The 23,852-nt window shown below is 39.3% G+C and overlaps 1 protein-coding gene across 2 annotated transcripts in view; it reads left to right on the top strand.

Annotated features, from left to right (window-relative positions):
* The window catches only part of chst11 (carbohydrate (chondroitin 4) sulfotransferase 11), a 62,157-nt gene that overhangs the window by 33,584 nt on the left and 4,721 nt on the right, over positions 1–23,852 (top strand). For both annotated transcript variants that reach the window (XM_077544468.1, XM_077544467.1), the window contains exons 2-3: positions 12,934–13,019; positions 22,751–22,980. In XM_077544468.1, the coding sequence (XP_077400594.1) occupies positions 12,934–13,019; positions 22,751–22,980 (316 nt within the window). The remainder of the gene's footprint in view (positions 1–12,933; positions 13,020–22,750; positions 22,981–23,852) is intronic.

Genomic DNA, 23,852 nt, shown 5'->3' with positions numbered 1-23,852 from the left:
TTCTGCTGACTCGGGCTTTCCACTCCACTCCACTCACTGGGTCACTCACTCGCTCCTCTTGAAAGGCTCAGTGTAGCCAACGCACCGACTGACGTAGATGAAGCACAGGGACGAGGAGATGACGGCAACTGAAACGAGAGCGCGGGAACACACGTGACGCGTGTCGTTTGAACGGACAACAATGATTTGAAACGACATCCGCTCCAAAATGCTTGATGTATACATTATTTAAAAAAAAAAAATTAACTATCAGATGGAAAGGTAATAGTTTGGGGATCGGCCATTTTGTGTGCCCGTGCCTTGGAAAGGACCTTGAGTTTGGTGTGGAATTACGTCAGAGCCTCAAACTCAACTTGCCATCAAACACCGAAGGGAAAACTAGTTTGTAGTTTGAAATACTGTACTGTGTACCTTTTGCCACGGCAGTCCTCAAACATTGCTGACAAACCTCGTATGAGACATTCAGGCTTTTGCGATGCAAATTCAAACCTGCTGACTCTCCTATTGTACTGTAGTTTCTCCTGCATAGTAGACACTTTCGACTGCGTTCAGAGGCCCAAGAGCACCACGGGAGGTCTGGATGAGACCATTCACATCGCCGCAGGACGCGCTATAAAATCAGTGTTTACTCAACTCCTGCACATAAACCATTTGGTGATAGAGAGATGCTGAATGACAGAAATTTAACAAGGGTAATTTAATGAGGGTTTTTGCATATATATGGCCTCCAACATTTTGTACAGTGTCCAATCATCAGCTCTGTTTTTTTTAGAAAGCATTCCTAAAACGTATAAGTGAGAAACAAACTTTTTTTTCTTTTTTTCTTTTTTATAATGCTGTTTGGGGAGGTTGGGCATATTCTATTCACAAGAGTCGTTAAGATAATCACAAGTAAACAAAAATGTCTTGGAAAAAAAAAAATCTGGATTTCTCATGTAAGTACATCATTAAGTCTGATAGTAAGGTTGTTTATCTCTCCTGAGAAAAGAGTCTGCTTGTGTAGTCGCTAAAACTGTGTTGCTGTGTAGGAGGAATGGGGAATTTGATTGTAGTGCGGGGGGGATCGTCTCGTTAAATTATTGCAAACCATTTGGGTTATTACTGAGCTTTGTGTTGGAAAATGTAGCCGTGATTATGAGCGGGAGTCGGCACCAGTCTGGGTATTAAGCTTCATGCTTTTTTAATTATCCTCCAATCACAGTGTCTAATTAGCAAAAATAAAAACCCGATTGGGGCTCAAAGGTCAGTCCGCAGAGGCGCACATTGTGAGACACGTGAGACACATATGATGATTTTGTCAGCTAAATGAAGCTGTTGCTGCTATTTTTATAAATACAACAATACGAGTAATTATAGCGGGCAATTAACAGAGATGGTTCAGTCATGGCTAACATTAATGCAGCAACACTGCGTGACCACCACGTCTGCGGATTTTCATCATTTCATACAGCTTTGAATATAAGTGAGATCCTTTGTTCACAATATTGAACGTGTAAGTCGATGCTAATGAACTTGTGCATCTTTAAGAGGCATTTAATATTTAACTCATTCACCGCCATTGACGGCTATTGCCGTCAAACATTCATTTGAACTATTTCTATTAGTTTAAACATTTTTCCACTTTTGTTAACAAGAGTATGAAAAGCTAGATTTTTTTTTATTGTACATTTAGAACAGATATAAAATTTGTGATTAATCGAGAGTTAACTATTGAAGTCATGTGATTAATTACAATTAAAAATTAGGAGAGGCGGGCGATTAAAATCGTAATTAATTGCATGAATTTACGAGTTAACTCACGATTAATCACACATTTTCTATCTGTTCTAAATGTACAATAAAAAAAAATCTAGGTTTTCATACTCTTGTTAACAACAGTGGAAACAAAGGTTAAACTGATAGAAATAGTTCAAATGAATTTTTGACATTTATAGCCGTCAATGGCAGTGAATGAATTGAAAAAAAAGACAAGATTAATAAAAATTTGGGGCGACAGGCAATTCAATTTTTTTCATTGTAATTAATCGCATGACTTTAACTAGTTTAATCACAAATTTTATATCTGTTCTAGATGTATAATAAAAAAAAATCTAGGTTTTCATACTCTTGTTAACAAGTGGAAAAAATGTTAAACTAATAGAAATAGTTCAAATGAATTTTTGACGTTTATAGCCGTCAATGGCAGTGAATGAATAAAAAAAAAAAAGACAAGATTATTAAAAATTTGGGGTGACAGGCAATTCAATTTTTTGCATTGTAATTAAAATCCACCCCCCAAGTCGTCAAGTGTGAAGTTTCAATCAATCAATCAATCGAGTTAATGGAATGTAATCATCTTTAGAGATATTTCTCCTTTGTGTGCGGGAGGTTGTTATTCCAACAAAGCGATCAGAGGCGTAGCGTAACAAATTGGTAGGGCACCAACCACTTTGGTTGATGAGACACCAAGAAATCTAGTATTCTCTTTCAGGATTATTGGCTTTGCTGGTATCTTTTTTTAAGTCTAGCACCAGCGGCAATGTTATAAATCACTCAGGAAAAGCGATGGATTAGTTACAAAACTTCACGGCTGAACAAAACTGAAAAAGTAGGCCGGTAGTTTTTCCTGTTTTATTTTCATGGTCATGACGCATGTCGCACGTTTGCATTTGTGTGGCCACTTGTTTCTAGGCAGAATTTATAGGGCAGTCATTTGCACCGCGGAGGTCAGGGTTCACCAATCCCGGTCCTCGAGGTCCGCAGGTTTGAGATGTTTCCGCCTACCGACACACCTGATACTAAAGATCAGGATCGTTATCAGATATGCTGTTGAGCTGATTATATGAATCAGGTGTGCTAGTAGGCGGGAACATTTAAAACCTGCCTCGAGTACCCTGCCAATTAAAAAAATGGAAACCACACCCTCTCAAATGGCTAAAGAACTACTGGAGAGGGAGAACTGTCAGAAACTCTTCGGTTTTAAATCTAAAATCTGCTTCTTCCTCTGGTTGTTGAATCGGTGGAGGCTGATGTCTGTGGATCTCACCTTGCTTCATCTATCCTTCCTTCCTTTCCTCAGTCTTTCCTTTGGTCTCTTGAGGTCTCCCTAATTTGTTGGAATTTAGATGTTTCTGGGGTTGGTGAAAGATTCTGGTTGGTAATAGGCGGGTAGTAGGTGATGTCTGGTCGGTGCTGGATTTCAAACTTTCCTTTCTTTTCTTTGATCCTTCCTCGGGTCTCCTGACAGCCTCACGACTCTAGCTGGATTCTGAAGTATTCGGTTTATTTATTTTTTATTTTTTGAGAGCTCAGTATTGTTCATTCGGTTATTTTACCGATTCGACATGTCATCATCATTGCTCTCTTTTTATTTTATTTATTTATTATTTTGTATGTGCATGTGTGTGTGTACGTGTGTGTGCATGTGTGCGTGTGTGTACTCATTAATTCACCTAAAACCTATTAAAAAATCCCATACCGTTCACCTAAACCGAATACTTCCGAATCCAGCTCGAGTCGTGAGATTTTCAGGAGACCCGAGGAAGGATCAAAGAAAAGAAAGGAAAGTGAAATCCAGCACCGACCAGACATTACCTACTGCCCACGTAGTATTCGGTTTAGGTGATCGGTATAGGATATTTAATAGGTTTTAGGTGAATTAATGAGTATACACGCACGCACATGCACATACTCACGTACATACAAAAAAAGAGGAAAAAGAAGAAAAAATATATAAAATCCACATTGCCCTGAAAGCCTTCCAAATGAGAAGTCCGATTTTCATCAGTTCAATTTTAAGAATGATGCTAATGTTTTGGGCTTGTTGGGCTAATACACTTTGGATCTGCACCCCGGTAAAGAATCCTTTTAGCACAGCCAGCTCCCACATGTCCTCATCCCCACTCAATATAGAGACTCCTTCCTTAAAGGAATCTCTGGCCTTAGAACTCATGAATTACTCACAATCACTCTGCAACTGAGAGCGTTTTTATCCCGCTTTAGATGTTTTATGCATAAGGACCCCCCGAGTGCCGACGCAGAGGACCGAGGAGAACTCAGATGATTTTCCTTTGAGTTGAATTAAGTGTTACTGCACTCCTCACACCCGCTCCGCCGTCCTTCTCCTGCGACGGTTTGACTTGTCGGCTCGCAGTCAAGCCACAGGGATGAGATACCGGTTCTTAATTTTTGGCTTGCTCCCGGCTTCTTAACGTCGAAGCACTGAGACATGGAATGTGTATTTATGACTGGGAAGCGGGTTCAATGGGGCACTACCTCTGCTGTACGCATCCTTGGCTCTCTTGAACCCCTGCAGCGTCTGCATCACGCTACCGAATTATTATTTTTTTTGTTCTTCTCCGCCGTCTGCTTCCCTTCCCTGCAGCCAGCCGTCCAGCCGGCGCGTCTCATGTGACCGGGACTCTTCCACGCTTGAGCACCTTCTGACTGAATGGACTCACGCTTGACCGCCTTTCGAACCGCTCCTCTGTTAGCCACAAAGACATATTTGTGCGAGTGGAAGAGTGGCGGGACGTAAGCGTTCGGAAGGCGAACTTCCTGCAATCCATCAAAAATCAACATTCGGTCTCTAAAACCACATCTACGACAACAATTTTTCCCTTAAAAACTTTTCAAAAATAATTTTGCCATGTCCCATGAGGGGACATCTATGTCCACCTATCCATCCATAAGTGGAGCCTATCCCAGCTAACACCTAATTTGTTGGAATTTAGATGTGAAAGATTCTGGTTGGAAACCCGGCGGGTAGTAGGTGATGTCTGGTCGGTGCTCGATTTCACTTTCCTTTCTTTTCTTTGATCCTTCCTCGGGTCTCCTGACAACCTCACGACTCTAGCTGGATTGTGAAGTATTCGGTTTAGGTGAACTGTATGGGATTTTTAATAGGTTGTATGTGAATTCATGGGTACACACTCACATGCACATATTCACGCACATACAAAAAAGAGAAAAAAATAAAATAAAAAATATATATAAAATCCACATTGCCCTGAAAGCCTTCCAAATGAGAAGTCCGATTTTCATTAGTTCAATTTTAAGAATAATGCTAATGTTTTGGGCTTGTTGGGCTAATGCACTTTGGAATTGCACCCCGGTAAAGAATCCTTTTAGCACAGCCAGCTCCCACATGTCCTCATCTTTCTTTTCTTTGATCCTTCCTCGGGTCTCCTGACAACCTCACAACTCTAGTTGGATTCTGAAGTATTCGGTTTAGGTCAACGGTATGGGATTTTTAATAGGTTTTAGGTGAATTAATGAGTACACACTCACACGCACGCACACATGCCCCCCCTACCCACCCACCCCCCCATATGCACATCGCACCTACAAAAAAAAGAAAAAGAGAAGAAGAAAAAAGAGAGAATCAGTAAGATTACCAAATGAACAATACTGAACTCTCTTTAAAAAAAAACAAAAAAAAAAACACTGGTTGCCAGTCAAAAGCAGAGCACACATAGACAAACAGTCATTCATACTCACATTCACACCTACGGACACTTTAGTCTCCAATTAACCTGTCATGGCAACACAAGCAGACCATGCAACCTCCAGCGCAGATTCGAAATTCGATGTCAGGACTGTGAGACAGACGTGCGAACCACTATTCTAATGTGTTGCTGAGTGTAATATCATTCAAATGAGTTCTTACTTTTGGTTTGGAACCTGATGTGCTGGAAATCAAGAAAGACTGGAAGTGTCACAGGAAGACAGAAATCAACATTGTTGGAACTTGTCATGGACGTGTGCTTTTATTCGTTTAGCTTCATTCATCTAGCTTCCTTGACAAGTTTAAATGAAGTTCACCTGCAGAGGATAGAGTGCATTTTACGTTCAACCTAAAACACGACATCCCTAACTTTGAGTGACTTTTTTTTGTGATAGTATCACAAAACAGATTGTGTTTTTTTGTCTGTATATGTGTGTCAAGAAATTGACATACAAGAGCCGTTTCATTGTACTGCTAATATTGGTTTGCAACCGCATGGTAGCACAGTGACGTCAGTGTGATGTTAGTAAAGCCAGACTTCTCCACAAGTGTCAAAAGACGGAGGTTCTATTGTATGCTCGTCATCGCGTCTACTATGTGTACACGTTTTCCAAACATCTGCCGTCCTGCGGTGCTGACTATTGGCTGCAATTCAATGAGTCAGGCTGTGAGTGGGCAGCCATGTCTTTGGAGTCCTGGGAAAACTTGGCGCTGATGTCACGTTCGAGACGAGACGGAGATTTTGAAAAGCGTAGAAAATGAAAAGAACAGATGTTGGATGTGCTGACTCACTCCAGGTTGTACTGATGGTTTAGGCCCAGGTTCTACCTACTAGTAATGGTACGGGTGTTCCTAATTGTAGAGGTGGTCAGAAAGGAGGGAGGAGTCATATCTGTTTAAGATCCTCCGACAACGTTAAATTAAATACAAACAGATGTCTCAACACGCTAGAATGAATATTTTTCTCATGAATCTTTTTCATTACAAAATATTGTTAAACAAGATTTTCTTTATTATCTTAATGTACTCATTAACTCATTGACTGCCATTGACGGCTATAAACGTCAAAAATTCATCTGAACTATTTCTATTAGTTTAACATTTTTCCCACTTTTGTTAACAAGAGTATGAAAACCTAGATTTTTTTATTGTACATTTGTACATCTAGAACAGATATAAAATTTGTAATTAATCCTGAGTTAACTAGTTAAAGTCATGCGATTAATTACAATGAAAAAAATTGAATTGCCTGCCGCCCAAAATTGTTAATAATCTTGTCTTTTTTTTTTATTCATTCACTGCCATTGACAGCTATAAACCTCCAAAATTCATTGGAACTATTTCTATTAGTTTAACATTTTTCCCACTTTTGTTAACGAGTATGAAAACCTAGATTTTTTTATTGTACATTTGAACAGATATAAAATTTGGGATTAATCGTGAGTTAACTAGTGAAGTCATGCGATTAATTACAATTAAAAAAATTAATTGCCTGTCGCCCCAAATTTTTAATAATCTTGTATTTTTTTTTTATTCATTCACTGCCATTGACGGCTATAAACGTCAAAAATTTATTTGAACTATTTCTATTAGTTTAACATTTTTTCCCACTTTTGTTAACATGAGTATGAAAACTTAAGATTTTTTTTATTGTACATTTGAACAGATATAAAATTTGTGATTAATCGTGACTTAACTAGTGAAATCACACGATTAATTACAATTCATAATTTTAATTGCCTGCTTTTATGAATTTATGGCAGTAAATGAGTTCAACATGTTTGTTGAGACGCAAAAAATAACCAACCCCTTGTGTAATCATACCAAATAGTCCTTACAATAAGCTTCGAATAAAAACATTAACATTGTCTCACTGAACTGAGCAATTGAAAATGTGATCACGTGTCCCCTTGAAATGAATGAAAACTCAGGATGCAGCCCAGCTTCTCCGCATCTCTATCTCGGCATAGTGTACGTATTAGCACAAGTGTGCTACAGGATCAGTGCACTTTTCAATAATGGAGTCCCTTCTCATGTGAAATGAATGAAAGCCTGCGGCGGCGCTCGACAGAGGCTGTTTGACTGACTGAACTTTCCTCCCTGCTCGCACATTCCACTTGATCTCCGCTCGCCTCAGATGGCAGATGTGATGTGCTTAACTGGCCTGAAACATCCACTTAAGTCCAGTCAACTACTTGTGCCACAAGATGTACTGGTAACGTTGATGGCCTTTTCTTATGTTTACATGTTCTAGTGGACAACTTTGTCAGATTTGATCTAAAAGTGCGCAGCAGTATCTGATCACGCGGTTAAATTTTTTTCCCCCCTTCTGGCTGTGTACGCAAAGCACAGGTGAGGAGCGCTAAAGCCGAGATTGCTCATCTATTATCGCTGCGGTGGTAATCATCATTAAGGGGATTAGACTCAGCCCAGGAACAGACACATGCTGCCAAACTTCACTGGGGACTTGATTGGTTTTTACACACAAACACAAAGATGACTTCTTCAGATTCCGACGGCTGGCTTTGTTCATTGAAGTGGCGCCAACACCCCCAATCGCTACTTCTTCTTCTGGCGGCTGCCAGTGTTTCGTCCCAATCATGACATGTTCATGTGGCACAGTGCAAAGTGGCTCTCCGCCCTGTCCCACTGTGTAGGTAAGATTACTTCACAAATTAATCTCCCTCCAGAGGCCCATAATCCTCGGCTGATAAATGCCGGCAGATGTGCGTGATTACCGAGCCCTGAATGAGCATGTTTTTTTTTTTTTTTCCTTTTCCACAGAGCTAAGTACTACCCAGCATAAGAGCCGATTGCCCTGAGTCAATACACTAGTTAATGAACGTAGTTTGACTTAATGATTGACGTTTATTTATTTATTTTTGTTAACCTCATGGTAGAAATTTGGAGCGATGAAATGGTCAGTTTTTTTTCTGTACGCAGAATCCCAATCCGGGGGCCCTCACTTTGGAATTATATTGATTTCTTTGTATAATACGGGCTAATAAAATGCTAGGGGAAAGCTTGATATTTGTTTCAATGAAGCATGTAGCGCAATACTACAAGCAAAAAACATATTTGCTTAGCCTTTCATTATTTTCCTCAGCCAGCTCCGTACAAAAATGTTAATTAACCAAATGTATGAAAACAAATCTTAACTCATTCACTGCCATTGACGGCTATAGACGTCAAAAATTCATTTGAACTATTTCGATTAGTTTTACATTTTTTCCCAAACCGAGGTTGTTGTTTTTTTGTATTAGAAAAATGATATAAAATTTGTGATTAATCGTGAGTTAACTAGAAAAAAAAAATTGTAATCGCCCGACGTCCCAAATTTGTTACAATTTTTTTCCCAAAAAAAAACGTTATTAAATTTAATTTTTTATTATATTATTATTATATTATTATTATTTTAATTTAATTTATTACGTTTAAAAATTGCCCCTAATTTTTAATATTTTTTTCATTTTTTTTATTAAAAAATACAAAAAATTAAAAAGAAAAGATTATTAAAAAAATAGGGGCATCAGGTGATTAAAATTTGTAACCCCCCAAAAATCTAGGTTTTTATATTCTCAAAATTGTTAGTTAAAATGAATTTTTGATGTTTATAGCTGTCAATGGCAGTGAACGAATTAATATATCTAAGATTACAAGTGTTGTTTTAATGGCCCTTACGATGGGATGTCGCTGCTTTGTCCTTTTCCCCTTAAAGCCAAGACACACGTGCAGTAAGTTTTATGGTGACGTCTGCCCACCGCTAACCTTGGTAAGGTGCCATGCCCCTCGACGGAAGAGCAGTGTTGTGGGATGCAGCATTAAGTTTTACTAGGACACTGACTTGAGCTTGAAATTGGATGACAAAGTGGAGCTGGAAGCAACCCAGCTTTTTTTTTTTTTTTTTTAAAGCACTAATAAATTGAAAGGAGGAAATGTTTTAGAGCAACCTCAGTGGTGTGATGGCAGGAAAAGCTGTGCGATGGGGAGTCATGTGATGGGGCATCAAAGCTGGCTCTGTTGTGGATTTTTTTTTTGGGGGGGGGGTATGTCTGTGCGGCTTCCAGTCTTCATGGTGTAGCAGTGGGTTGCCAGATTCAGCATCATGCCAGACGGACAAAAGGAGGAGGAGGGTGGAGGATGAAGAGTGGCACAGTTGGAGAGATTCTTTAAAGTTGGAATGCCAAAAAGCAAGCAAAAGTTGACTGTTAACAAGGTTTATACACAGTGGTGCCTTGAGTTTGTCTATGTGTTACTAGATCCTTTTTTTCATTTTCAACTACCTCTTGCTTAACTCATTTGCTTCCAAAAAATGTATAAAAATGTTCTATTTTAAATATTGCCAGGGTCCCCAAAAAATTATAATTTTTTAATGTTGTTGTTTTTATTGTAGAGCATACAGGAGGCTTTGATGCAGCCTCTGACCTGAAGAGGTCGTTTAAAGGAATGGTACAAAAAACGGCCAGCAGGTGGCAGCAGAGTATAAGCGCTCAACCAGGGCCATGTTGCAAAAAAGCTCTTCTCCCCAGTGTTTTAAACAGGTTTGTGAATAATGATGAAACGGAAACAGATTTCGATATACTTTTTTTTTTTCCTGATTAAAAAAAGAGACTCTAATCTTTCTTTTGGTAGGTTCCATGTTTTTTTTTTATAGCAATAGAACACAATATTCTGTGGGCCTTGCAAAATCAGTCAAAACCCAGTAAAACAGCCGGGAGCGAATGGGGTGAAAATGGCTGGGGATGAATGAGTTAAAGGTGAAAAAAAAACCACCTTTTTTGTAGGGCTAATACTGTGTGACAGACACTTTTAGTTAGCCAATCTATGCATTGACTTTCAGCATTAAGGCTAAACCGGCTTTATGAAAGCAAAGCTTTAGGGTTGTTTAGAAAACGCGTAATTATTTGTGATGACCAGATGAAAGCAATTAAAAGCACGGCGGGGCAAACCATCCGGTTTCTATGGTTGCAGGTTAAGCAGCGCCACTCTTTCTTCTGCCGTTGTGTGCGGTATGTGGGCGAGCGGTCGTGTACTTGAAGGCACCATCATGTATTTATGCTAAGCCTTGTGGACATATTTAAGTTGTTTGTTTGCCAGCGTGTGCATGCATGTGCGATTTTGTGTGTAAGCGAGGTCGCTATGCATGCTTTGAGAACAAAGGGATTACCAAGATGAGCGCCCCACAACCCCCCCCCCCTCCCTCCTTCTCCCCTCCTCTCTTCTTAGTCCCCAGTGACATTCACAGGGATACAAACCCAACCAGGAATGAGTTTTGACGGACATATTGGTTAAAAATAACAACGTTGACAACATTAGATATTTTGGATCAATGCAGCCTGAGTTACTTTTTTTTGTATATCCTGATGATTCCAATATTCCATAAAAACACTTTAGACGCTTAAGCTTGTATCTTCACTGGTCATTTTGCATGCCAGTATGGACATGTGTGCATGTGTTGTGCATGCGCAAAAGCATCGCTGCATGTGCCACCCCGTGGTTTTTGTTGGGTCGCACGTTCGAGGCAATTCAGTCCACTCCCCGGGGTTTGAACCAATGGAGTCGGAGTCTCCATTCTATTCTTCCAGATTTCCGAGGCTGTATCGATTGATTCACTGCAGGATAAAAATAGCACAGCATAAAAGCAAAAATGTGGACTTTCACAGACGACGTGGGCACTGGCTGGAAGGCAAAGACGGATTTGCATGTTTGCGGTCAACAGATTTGTAAATTGACAGTTGGAGTGAGCAAATATAGATTCCGAGTGCCTTACACAGCAGATGCGCATATGAATTGAAATCATGTCCTACTTGCTTTAATTGCTTTTTGACGCGAGCCAGCATTTCAAATCGGTTACAGTTCCGAGCATGACATTATTTGTTCCCATTATTTGCGTGCCCTTGTTTACATGTCAGCCTGGTGTAACGTAGAAGCATTGCGATGGATTTTAATGACATTTGTTGCCATCGTAATAAAATGGAGTCATAAACGTCCTGATATTTAGTTCAACCCTATAATCAAGTGGACTGCGAGGACTTTGTGCGTTCCCCATGAGCGGCTTTTCCTTCATCCGCCCACAAACCAAAGGAAAAAGTTTCAAGTTGAAGCCTCCGATGCAAATGCTAAAAAAAAAAAAAGAAGAAAGTGAGGTTAACCTAACCAACAGAGATGTGCTGAATGGAAATCCATCCGCAAATGTGAATCGTTTATTATGCAGGTGTCTTGATGGGAGCAACATATGCTCATCCATGAACATGAGGCCTGTGAGAGAGAAAAAAACAAAAAATCATATTTGGATTCTCATTAGTGGATTATTTTCTTTCCTTCTGCCTGCGTCACCCAGCGGTGTTTTTCCACCGAGAGTAATAGGAGAGGGTTTGTATGAGTAGCAAGCGCTTCCATATCAGGTTGTGTCAAAGAGCTGAGATGAGATCCAGTCAAATGAACCGTGGCTTTGTGCTTGACATACAAGCTCAGTTCTCTTGCATGCTGATGCAAAAAGTCGAGCCTTGTGTTTGAGTTGTTTTTCTTTTTGTTCTTGTTGTTTAAATTGTTCGTTTTCCCTCTTCTCAAACTTTGTTCTGGAGCAGTCAGAAAACTATACGCTTGATCCAATATGTCCAAATGTGTTGCCAAGGTGCTTTTTTTTAAATAAATTTTTTAAAGATAACGGGAAATGACCCAGGTCGTTTTTAAATTGTCTGCTTTCTACCAAAATAGCAACTTGTGGTTTATTTTACACCATGCGTTTTACTTTTAACTCATTCACTGCCATTAACGGCTATAGACGTCATAAATTCATTTGAACTATTTCTATTAGTTTAACATTTTTTTCCAACTTTTGTTAACAAGAGTATGAAAACCTAGAAAAAAATGATTGTACATTTAGAACAGATAGAAAATGTGTGATTAATCGGGAGTTAAGTCATGCAATTAATTATTATTTTATTTGCCTGACGCTCCTAATTTTTAATTGTAATTAATCGCATGACTTCAATAATTAACTCATGATTAATAGTGTTCTAAATGTACAATACATTTTTTTGCTAATTTTCCCAATTTTTAATAATCTTTTTTTAATTTATTTTTTAAGAAAAGTTTATAAAAAAATTGGGGTGTCAGGCGATTACCATTTTTTAATCGTAATTAATTGGATAACTTCACTAGTTAACTCACGATTAATCACACATTTTATATCGGTTGTAATACAATAAAAAAAAATCTAGGTTTTCGTACTCTTGTTAACAAAAGTGGGGGAAATGTTAAACTAATAGAAATAGTTCAAATTAATTTTTGACGTCTATAGCCGTCAATGGCAGTGAATGAGTTAATAAGTCAAACCTGCTTTTCACAGGCTGAATTGTCAAAGAAGGAAACTCCTTAAGAGTTTTCTGAAGTTTTGACTTGAAAAGTCCTTGTTTCTTATTTGGTGTCCCCCTTATGTTTTGCAGTCATGCGCAGGAACCCTTTTGTGGCGGAAGGCTGCTGCGGGAAAGGCTCGCGCAACGCCCTTCAGGAACTCTACAACCCCTCCCAGGTAGGAACGCATCTGCTCTCACCTCGTCGTTCTCGTATTTGTCTGTCCGCCGTGACCTTCGGCTCCCGTTTTGTCCTCGCCATCTGGCAGAGGTGTGACCCAACAAGGCCCCCCCCATGCAGGTTGAGGGTTCTAGAGTAGCATTTTTAGATGGATGCAATTATCCGCTGCCAACCACAGCGGAGACAGACAACTCACACAGATGAGAAAAGCGGTCGTGGTGTCTCCAAAGGGCCAATGATGGCCTTATTCAACTTAAATTGGAGTTAAACGAACATTTTGATCAAGATAGCTATAAACTCGAACCAGCCGCAAAGAGCGAAAATCATGACACCTGTGGTCTGACTGCACTTTACCTCAACATAGTTCCTGAACACAAAGCAGTATTTTATTTATTACTTGACTTTGGCCTGAGTCCATAAACAATAAATAAGGTTGTTGTTTTTTTCCCAGTAGATAATGAAGGTTAGGTTCGCAAATAAATCAGCAAATTGACTGTATAAGGGAGTGACTCGGACGGTAGAGTTTTTGTCCCCTCTTGATGATTGTGTTCGATTCCCACTTGATAAGCAAATCCCCTGACATTGTGTCAACCTTGCCTTTTCTTTTGATTTTTTTGGTGATACCAAACTTAGTGTGCTGCTTAGTAGCAATACAAACAATTGTCTTTAGTTCCAATTAATGACTAGCATGAATATGACCAGAAAAGTTCTTCTTTTTTTTTCTTTTTTCGTTCTTGTTCCTTTTTCATGGTTTCATTCAAATTTCTTCATGTGGAAAAAGGAACCACAAGTCATCTTACTTTTCTTCTACCTCGCTTCTTTTTTTTTTTTTTTTTGTGGAACATGTGTATTTGCCACTTGTGGAAATATGCAATTCCCTCCCTCGTGGTAAAGGAGACCCAGTCGACAATGTCCTTTTCAGCTGTTATCGAATGCTGGGAAATGAGCTAAGTAGTGCTAAGAAAGCAGTAAAAGACACTCATGCAGGAGCTGCTGTCGACCACAGCTCACATGCACACAAACTCACTATTCGGCCTCACTTCTACAATATATGTGTTATTTTATGCTTGCACTTTTATGTGTTCTAATATATTTACAATGTATTAAAAAAATATATTTGAATGAGTTTAACTCATTCACTGCCATTGACGGCAATAGACGTCAAAAATTCATTTGAACTATTTCAATTAGTTTAACATTTTTTTTCACTTTTGTTAACAAGAGTATGAAAACCTAGAATTATTTTTATTGTATATTTAGAGCAGATATAAAATTTGTGATTAATTGTGAGGTAACTATTGAAGTCATGCGATTAATTACAATTTAAATTTTTAATCGCCTGACGTGACTTTATCATTTATTTATTATTAAAAATTCGGGGCATCAGGCGATGACAAATTTTAATCGTAATTAATCGCATGACTTCCCTAATTAACTCACAATTAATCACAAATTTTATATCTGTTCCAAAAATCTAGGTTTTTATACTCTTCTTAACAAAAGTAGAAAAAAATGACAAGATTATTAAAAATTTTGGGCAGCAGGCAATAATTAAAAATTTTTTTTATAATTAATCGCATGACTTCACTAGTTAACTCACGATTAATCACAAATTTTATATCTGTTCAAATATACAATAAAAAAAATCTAGGTTTTCGTGCTCTTGTTAACAAAAGTGGGGAAAATGTTAAGCTAATAGAAATAGTTCAAATGAATTTTTGACGTCTATAGCCGTCAATGGCAGTGAATGAGTCAAATGGGTGTGTGGGAGTGGTACAATTATTTGAACTATGTTTTTATTATGATCTTATGTAATAGCGATTGCGTTATTTTCACACATAATTGAAAGCATTGCTCGTAGAGTGGAAAAATGCTTCATGAAAGTGACAGTTTGAATGAATTTCTACGAGTCATTTTTGCGGCTCGGGCAAGTCATCGCTCATGTCCGACTTTGGAGCTTCCGCTGTAGATCTCTCAGTTGTTCGGTGCGGTGTCTGATGGGCAAACATCCCAAGGTGATGTTATCACACTGATGGATTGGATCCTTCTTTCTTGGCTTGTCACCGTCTGCTTCATTGTCACGTGACGCTGTCCTTTGCCAATAACGCCGCCCCCTCCACAATAGCCATCTTAGTCTGGAGTGGACTTTTTCTCTTGTCCTTTTTTTTTTTTCTTCTCCGCTGGTCATCCATCAAAATGCACCCAGTGTCTTTTTGTGACGAGGTGCGCAGGGGGGCGCTCACTTGGGATTCGTTTTTTTTTTTTAGCATGGGGTGTTTTTCCACACGTCCTTGCTCATGTGAAGTCCCATTGATATGGTTGTGTGTGTGCACAGGGGGGGGGGGGGGGGATTTGGATGCACCCAGAGCAAACTTGAGCCGGCCACTTGAGGTCGGGAAAGGGGTATATCGGTGTGTGTGTGCGTGTGCTCATACATCTTTGTGAGAATCACTTTGACTGGGAGGATGCCAGAGGGAGAACATTTCTCCTCAAGTTGAGGGGAAGATAAAGATTTGATGTACTGTAGAGGCGGACCTGGGGAAATCACGTTGTACAATTTAGGATGGTATACAAGTTTCCAGCCGTTGGGCCGGTTGGGCGTTTAAAAAAATAAAAAATAATAATATTGTTTTCTTTTTTCTTTTGAGCGAGCTCAGTATTGTTCATTCGGTAATTTTACCGATTCGTCATCATTGCTCTCGCTCTTTTTTTATTTTACATTTTTATTTTTTTAAAGATAGATAGGTCATCATCATTGCTCTCTCTTTTTTTTTATTTACTTTTTTTTTTTAAAGATAGATAGGTCGTCATCATTGCTCTCTCTCTTTTTAATTTTACATTTTTATTTTTTTTAAAGATAGATAGGTCGTCATCATTGTTCTCTCTCTTTTTTATTTTTATTTTACATTTTTATTTTTTTAAAGATAGATACGTCATCATCATTGCTCTCTCTCTTTTTTATTTTTATTTTACATTTTTTTAAAGATAGATAGGTCGTCATCATTGCTCTCTCTCTTTTATATTTTACTTTTTTTAAAGATAGGTCGTCATCATTGCTCTCTCTCTTTTTTATTTTTATTTTACATTTTTATTTTTTTTTAAAGATAGATAGGTCGTCATCATTGCGCTCTCTCTCTTTTTATTTTACATTTTTATTTTTTTAAAGATAGATAGGTCATCATCATTGCTCTCTCTCTTTTTATTTTTTATCTTACATTTTTATTTTTTTTAAAGACAGGCCACGTAATTCAAAGGTGAAATAAACCCCCCAAAAAGTTATTTTAATAATATAATAATTCATTGTTTAGTTGATTGTACTTTTTACAATTGTTTAATATCGGTCCACCGCAATTATAAATGCAGTAGGTGGTCCCGAGTTGAAAATTAGAGACCCCATTATCCTTACTATAAGAATGTCATCTCGAAGCTGATCATTTGAATGTGAAGTTATTACAACATTATATCGCGGCTATAAGGACATTATTCCGTTTTTGCGTTACAATAAGGCTAAATGATCCCCAAGGGAACGCGTTTCGTTGATCATAATTAAAATCATAATTAGTTTAGATGCTCAGAGCAAGTGGCCACAAAGGTTATCAGATATGATGTTCGGCGTCGTGTTATTTGTCCCCAAGTGAGCCCACTTCTTTTTTTCGCAATGGGAATCAGTAATCAGCGGCAGACGCCGTTATTACCGAGCCGGGCGATTGGGAGATGACAACGTAGGTCGGAGAAAATAATGTGCAAATGTATATATATATATAGTATACTGGTCTACTATATATAACAAAACAAAAGCTGTTAACACCCAATTTATACCGAGAATTTGCTTTCAGTGAGTGAGCATGCGTTTGCAATACTTAGAAATGTCCCCTTTAATTTGGCGTCGGCGATCCACATTCTGACGTCAGTTTCTACATTCAAGTTGGAATTACAAGCCTGGTTCTGTTTCATTTGACCCCCCCAAAAAAAGACAAAGATGGACCTTCTAATCCATGCAGCTAACAGCTGAGGTGACCCAAGCGAGGCCAAACCAAGACATTATGACTCGACGCCTTTATTTCCATTGATGTGACAGAAACCGGCAGTCATGAATAGCAGGAAATGAAAAGCTTTAAAGTCCTCTCAGGTCATCTTCAAGCGAGCACGTGACAAAAAGCGGCGCAGCGAATGCCAAGGAAGTCTTTAATTCCTCCCGAGAGGTAACCGAGCCTCGCTCCAAAGACAAGCAACACTTTGATACTCCTGCTGTAATTACATCCTCCATTTTCTCGTCTTATGCGGCGCATACAAACTCCCCCGCGCCCGCATCCACAGATGTCGACACAAAACTTTCATCTTTTTCCTGCGACATAAAGTTGACGTGGTCGGACCAAATGTATTTATGTCCTTGTGGTGGCATTTGAACCTGAAGCACGTTTGAAGCAAAAGGTGGAGCGGCCGCCGGGATCCCTCATCTTACCTAACTGCACTTTTGACTCACACGAGCGATCAGGAAATGAAGCTAAATTCGAAGTCCTCTCACTGCGTTAGAGGCTAAATGTCCGTTTACAAGAGTTTGAGTTGATGATCATCGTAGTTGACGTTTCTCGCATTTTGCATCGGTTTCTTTAATCCAGCTGCGAGAATGCAAACATCCCTGATGCCGCATGTCCGCGTGTGTTTGTTTAGCCGTGTTGCAGGAATGCAGCAGGGAGGCAAGCCATACAAATATGCCCATTCACTGTAGACCTCTTATGTAATATATATATATATATATATGTATATATATATTTATTTATATATTTATTTATTTATATATTTAGAGTAGCCCAAACACAAAGATTCTATAGAGTACATACTTTGGGTACATGTACCCGGTATTGTATCTCATTTGGCAAGGCACCAAGACTCGGATCAAAATTCAGAAACGTCCAATATTAACTCATTCACTGCCGTTGACGGCTATAGACGTCAAAAAAATCATTTGAACTATTTCTTTTGTTAAGAGTATGAAAACCTAGAATTTGATATATTTTTTTGGAAATACAGATATAAAATGCTGGATTAATTAAAAATTTTAATCGCCTGACGCGATAAAGATTATGAAAAATTCGGGGCGTCGGGCAATTCATTTTTTTAATCGTAATTAATCGCATGACTTCACTAGTTAACTCACAATTAACCCCAAATTTTATATCTGTACTAAATGTACAATAAAAAATATAGGTTTTCATACTCTTAACAAAAATAGAAAAAATGTTAAATTTTGACGTCTATAGCCGTCAATGGCAGTGAATGAGTTAAGAACCTGATAAGAAAATGGAAAATCTACAACAAAACATGATAAGCACACATTTAGCCATAGATGAATTTATCAGCTATTTTTGGTCTGTTTAAGTCACAACGTGCTTTATAGAAACACGAGAGAGAAAAGTCTCTGGGGGAAATAATGACGGGAGCCGCGCGCATCTGCAATTCCAGGCAAATGAAATTGGATACACTCCAAAATAAAGATGCACTTGGTTAATTGAGACAGTTTAGTGAGGAGGAAAATGTGAATATATGCTTGGCTTTACATTTCACGACTGCCGACCAAAGCAGCCATCAGGTTGAAGTGTAGCATTTTTTTTTTTTAATGTACGCTGCTGTGATTAAAAAAAATAAAAAAATTACATATTGAAATCATAAATGGGTTTCTAAATTGAATGAATTTAGTTCACCACTAGATGGTGCCAAATATTACATACTGTGGCTTTAAAGTGCGCCCTTCTTTCCTTTATTTCTCATTTCCTTGATGCAAACCCCCACACATTCAAAAGCATCTTTTGATGTTAGCTGCATGCTGCTGAAACGTGCGTCCTCCTGAAAGATCCAAATCTTCTCATGTTGGTCCTGTTCAAGCTTTTCATTTCCAGCCTTACCGCCATCTTCCGCATATTCTGCAGATGTAAGACTTTTTTTTTTACAAGTTATCGCGACGCAAGCGTTCCATGCTTATTTTACATTCATAACAGCGCTCAGGGGCAAAAAAAATGGGCTGTAGTGAGGAAATTAAAAAATGGGACATATGGAGCCGCCATCTCTTCAGTCTCAGTTTGGATTTTGGGATATACGATGCTGATAAGCGCAGAATAAATCTACGGTGAACTTTATTGCGGGGTATGCTGTCTCCTCCAGACCCATCCATAATCCATGATATAGACCTTATATATTAAACACACTCAACTTACTATAAAAAAAGGGACACTCAATAACAGAAGAAAACATTGTTGATATGAACAATACAGTTGTGCATTGACATCAGGGTTGGAGAATCCAAGTCCAGAAAGTCAAAACCAATCAAGCGAGAAAAAAAAAAAAAGAAGCACCTGTGGCTAAAGCCAAACTGTTTCAGGGTCTTTTTTTTTTTTTTTTTTTTTGCTGGACCTGGATTCCTGATTGACATCCAGGGTGAATTTGTTTTGTGACCCCACTCTTAACTCAAATCACTCCTATCTCAAATCAGCTCAAACACAATGTCAAGGTGGTCTTTTTTTTCTGGACCTGGATTCCTGATTGACATACAGGTTGAATTTGTTTTGTGACCCCACTCTTAACTCAAATCACTCCTATCTCAAATCAGCTCAAACACAAATGTCAAGGTGGTCTTTTTTTTCTTTTCTGGACCTGGATTCCTGATTGACATACAGGTTGAATTTGTTTTGTGACCCCACTCTTAACTCAAATCACTCCTATCTCAAATCAGCTCAAACACAATATCAAGGTGGTCTTTTTTTTTTCTAGACCTGGATTCCTGATTGACATACAGGTTGAATTAGTTTTGTGACCCCACTCTTAACTCAAATTACTCCTATCTCAAATCAGCTCAAACACAATGTCAAGGTGGTCTTTTTTTTTCTGGACCTGGATTCCTGATTGACATACAGGTTGAATTTGTTTTGTGACCCCACTCTTAACTCAAATCACTCCTATCTCAAATCAGCTCAAACACAATGTCAAGGTGGTCTTTTTTTTTTCTGGACCTGGATTCCTGATTGACATACAGGTTGAATTAGTTTTGTGACCCCACTCTTAACTCAAATCACTCCTATCTCAAATCAGCTCAAACACAATGACAAGGTGGTCTTTTTTTTTTTTCCTAGACCTGGATTCCTGATTGACATACAGGTTGAATTAGTTTTGTGACCCCACTCTTAACTCAAATCACTCCTATCTCAAATCAGCTCAAACACAATGTCAAGGTGGTCTTTTTTTTCTGGACCTGGATTCCTGATTGACATAAAGGTTGAATTTGTTTTGTGGCCCCACTCTTAACTCAAATCACTCCTATCTCAAATCAGCTCAAACACAATGTCAAGGTGGTCTTTTTTTTTCTGGACCTGGATTCCTGATTGACATACAGGTTGAATTTGTTTTGTGACCCCACTCTTAACTCAAATCACTCCTATCTCAAATCAGCTCAAACACAATGTCAAGGTGGTCTTTTTTTTCTTTTCTGGACCTGGATTCCTGATTGACATACAGGTTGAATTTGTTTTGTGACCCCACTCTTAACTCAAATCACTCCTATCTCAAATCAGCTCAAACACAATATCAAGGTGGTCTTTTTTTTTTTTTCTAGACCTGGATTCCTGATTGACATACAGGGTGAATTTGTTTTGTGACCCCACTCTTAACTCAAATCACTCCTATCTCAAATCAGCTCAAACACAATGTCAAGGTGGTCTTTTTTTTTTCTAGACCTGGATTCCTGATTGACATACAGGGTGAATTTGTTTTGTGACCCCACTCTTAACTCAAATCACTCCTATCTCAAATCAGCTCAAACACAATGTCAAGGTGGTCTTTTTTTTCTTCTTTCTGGACCTGGATTCTTGATTGACATACAGGGTGAATTTGTTTTGTGACCCCACTCTTAACTCAAATCACTCCTATCTCAAATCAGCTCAAACACAATGTCAAGGTGGTCTTTTTTTTCTTCTTTCTGGACCTGGATTCCTGATTGACATACAGGTTGAATTAGTTTTGTGACCCCCACTCTTAACTCAAATCACTCCTATCTCAAATCAGCCCAAACACAATGTCAAGAAATAAGCGTATTTTATTAAGTGTAATGATGTTAAGAGTCACGCGCACAATTAGTATTCATTTATTCCGGAGAGAACAAATGCCGTCACGGCATCTAAATCAATCGCGTACAAGAGTTTGATCGCCGCAGGTTTGAGGCTCCTCCGGGAGCAATAGGAGATTAAATGCTATTATGGGATGCTGCTAACTGCCTCCCATCGCTGTATTGTTTTACGACATTGGCCAGTTGTTGCTGAATTAGCGAGCTGGCGTGCAAGCAAATTGCTCCCTAATTATTTTGGCGCTCCCTCGTGAGAACGACTTGACGCGACCGAAGGTCAGCGGCCTCCATCAAGGCTTTTCTCTGCCACTCAATCGACCCGTCACACTCGCACAAGAGGAGAGATAATACTTGCACTATCCTGCCGTCAGGGAGATCACCCCCCCCCCCCTCACCCCCCGTTAATTACACTGTCTGCCCTCCTTCCGGGATTGAGGGCCCGCACCCGCTGCTCCTTTTGTGTGAATTATAGCTTCGTGTGTCTGCAAGAAGGCAGAAAAAAAAGGGAGATTTTCATCTGCACTCTTTTGATACACTGCAGCGGTGTGAAGAGGGAGAAAAACGAGATGTTGGGAATCTATCAGCCCGCACACCCGGCAAAGAGCTTTTAACGGGCTCGTTTGATGTGATATGGCAGGTGAGAAAAAAAAAATGGAGCTGTTTAAATCAGATTTTGTGGGATTTGGACAAGACGTCAGGGCCCAAGAAACATGCGGCAGAGCTTCTGAAGACTTTTTTTTTTTTTCCAAAGGGAGCAAGGACACGTGTGTACACAAGATGTACCCAATCTGTGTTTTGTATCTGACTCATTAATTAGCAAACATGATGCAAACGATTATTACAGCTTGCTAATTGAATTAACATAGGACAAGGCTCTAATGAATGCAAAAACATTCATAGGCTTTCATGCAAGCTGGGTTACAATGTCATTGCTAATTGGATTGATATTGTGCTAGCTAATATCTAACATGAAAATAGTCATTCTAGTTCATGAACATGATCACGTTTCTCATACATTGCCCAAAAAAGGTTGGATTTTCAGAGTTTGTCATTTTGCGGAACTGACCACAAGACGCTCACTCACATGCTGTCATCGGAATTTAAGATGGAAAAGCTTGGTTTGCGATAATGCTGGAAATGAATGGCTGGCTCACAAGCGCGCCATACAAGCACGCTGTTCATGTGCCGGCCGGCCGACGGTGGTCCCCGGCTTGCAGTTATTTCAGGTCTTGGGTGGAAGCAGCTGCGGGCCGGCCGCGGTGGCCGCATTGAAAGGCGGCGTTTGTTGCCAATAGGAAATATGCAGGCGCTGTTACAATCCATTGAAATTCCTCCAGGAGAACCCCGAGGGTAAATAATCACCAGGAAGAAAATTTGTTCTTCTTCTCCGTAGCCTCGCTGGAACACATGGAATGATTGTTGCATAGTCAACACTCAAAATCAGTCATTTGCTTTGGCCCCTCCCACCGGTGGCTCATTCCATTCTAGTGGGAAAGTTGCTTTCAGATACGAATGATGCGAGTTCCGATTTGTGGCTATGGAAAGAATTCGACTATTGAGTGAAGGTGCGACTGCATTTTGAAGACGTTGCCACTGATCTTTTCTCTTTGATTGACCAGCCCGAGCTGTCGGGAGCGGCCATCCTCCACCAGACCAGACGGGACCAGGTAGCGGAGGCGTGTCGGGTCTACAGCGCGTCCAGCCGCAAGCGGCGGGTCCTCACACCCGGAGACCTCAAACACCTGGTGGTGGACGAGGACCACGAGCTCATCTACTGCTACGTCCCCAAGGTGGCCTGTACCAACTGGAAGCGCGTCATGATGGTGCTGACGGGCCGAGGGAAATACAGGTGGGTGCGCAATCACGTCGGGACCAGCTTGGGATTCAAAAGCCAATATCGTTTTGACAACCAAAAAGCAAAAACACATTTTTCAATTGCTTTTTACAAAACAGCCCAATTTTTTGGGACTTATTTTTTAACATTTTGATTTCAATAAACCAAGCAGTTGGGTCTCTTTTTGACCTATTGTGTTGACCCAACTGTGTTTAGAGTGAACTCTAAAAACTACAACCCAATTTTGGGGGGAATTTGGTCACATTGACCCAAGTAATGACTTGCTCCATTTTTGACCAAACTCTGTACGTCGTTCACACAAAACCATTTGAGCCAACTTTTTGTTTGAAATGAATAACTGAAAGATATTATAACATTTTTAATACCTAATTTCATATATCAACTATTGTTACACATTATGAACATTTTAATTCTTTATATTAACCTTGTCGAAATGTTTTGTGTCCTGTGCAGAGCAGATGGTGTTGACTTCGTATAGGCTGACCTTAAGCTGGGACATACTATTTAGTCTAAAAAAGTTCTTTCCCAGCACTTTGTGCGAAAACACATTTGGTCCTTGAGAACCGAATCTGTTTTGAACACCCACACCTGACTCTGTTTTCGCCATCGCTCACGGAAAAGTACCAGAGAGTATGTTTTGTCTACAAATGAAAGAGAGGAGGTCTTTTTAACTATAAGAAACCATTGTGCACGCGGAAGAGCTACATTTGACGCTCTGAATCCCACAATGTTTAAGTGATGATAGAGGCTGTTATTTGTCCAGAGATTCTCTGTTTCTTATTAAATCATTTTTGCAAAGGTGTATTTTGCTTACATTAAATCTATCTTCATTTTTGGAACACGCAAAGAGGACAAAATTCATTATT

The sequence above is a fragment of the Vanacampus margaritifer genome, chromosome 15 (assembly GCF_051991255.1).
Source record: "Vanacampus margaritifer isolate UIUO_Vmar chromosome 15, RoL_Vmar_1.0, whole genome shotgun sequence".
NCBI classification, from domain to species: domain Eukaryota; kingdom Metazoa; phylum Chordata; class Actinopteri; order Syngnathiformes; family Syngnathidae; genus Vanacampus; species Vanacampus margaritifer.
Note: the sequence above shows the minus strand (reverse complement) of the source record. Positions and strands in the feature narration are given on the sequence as shown.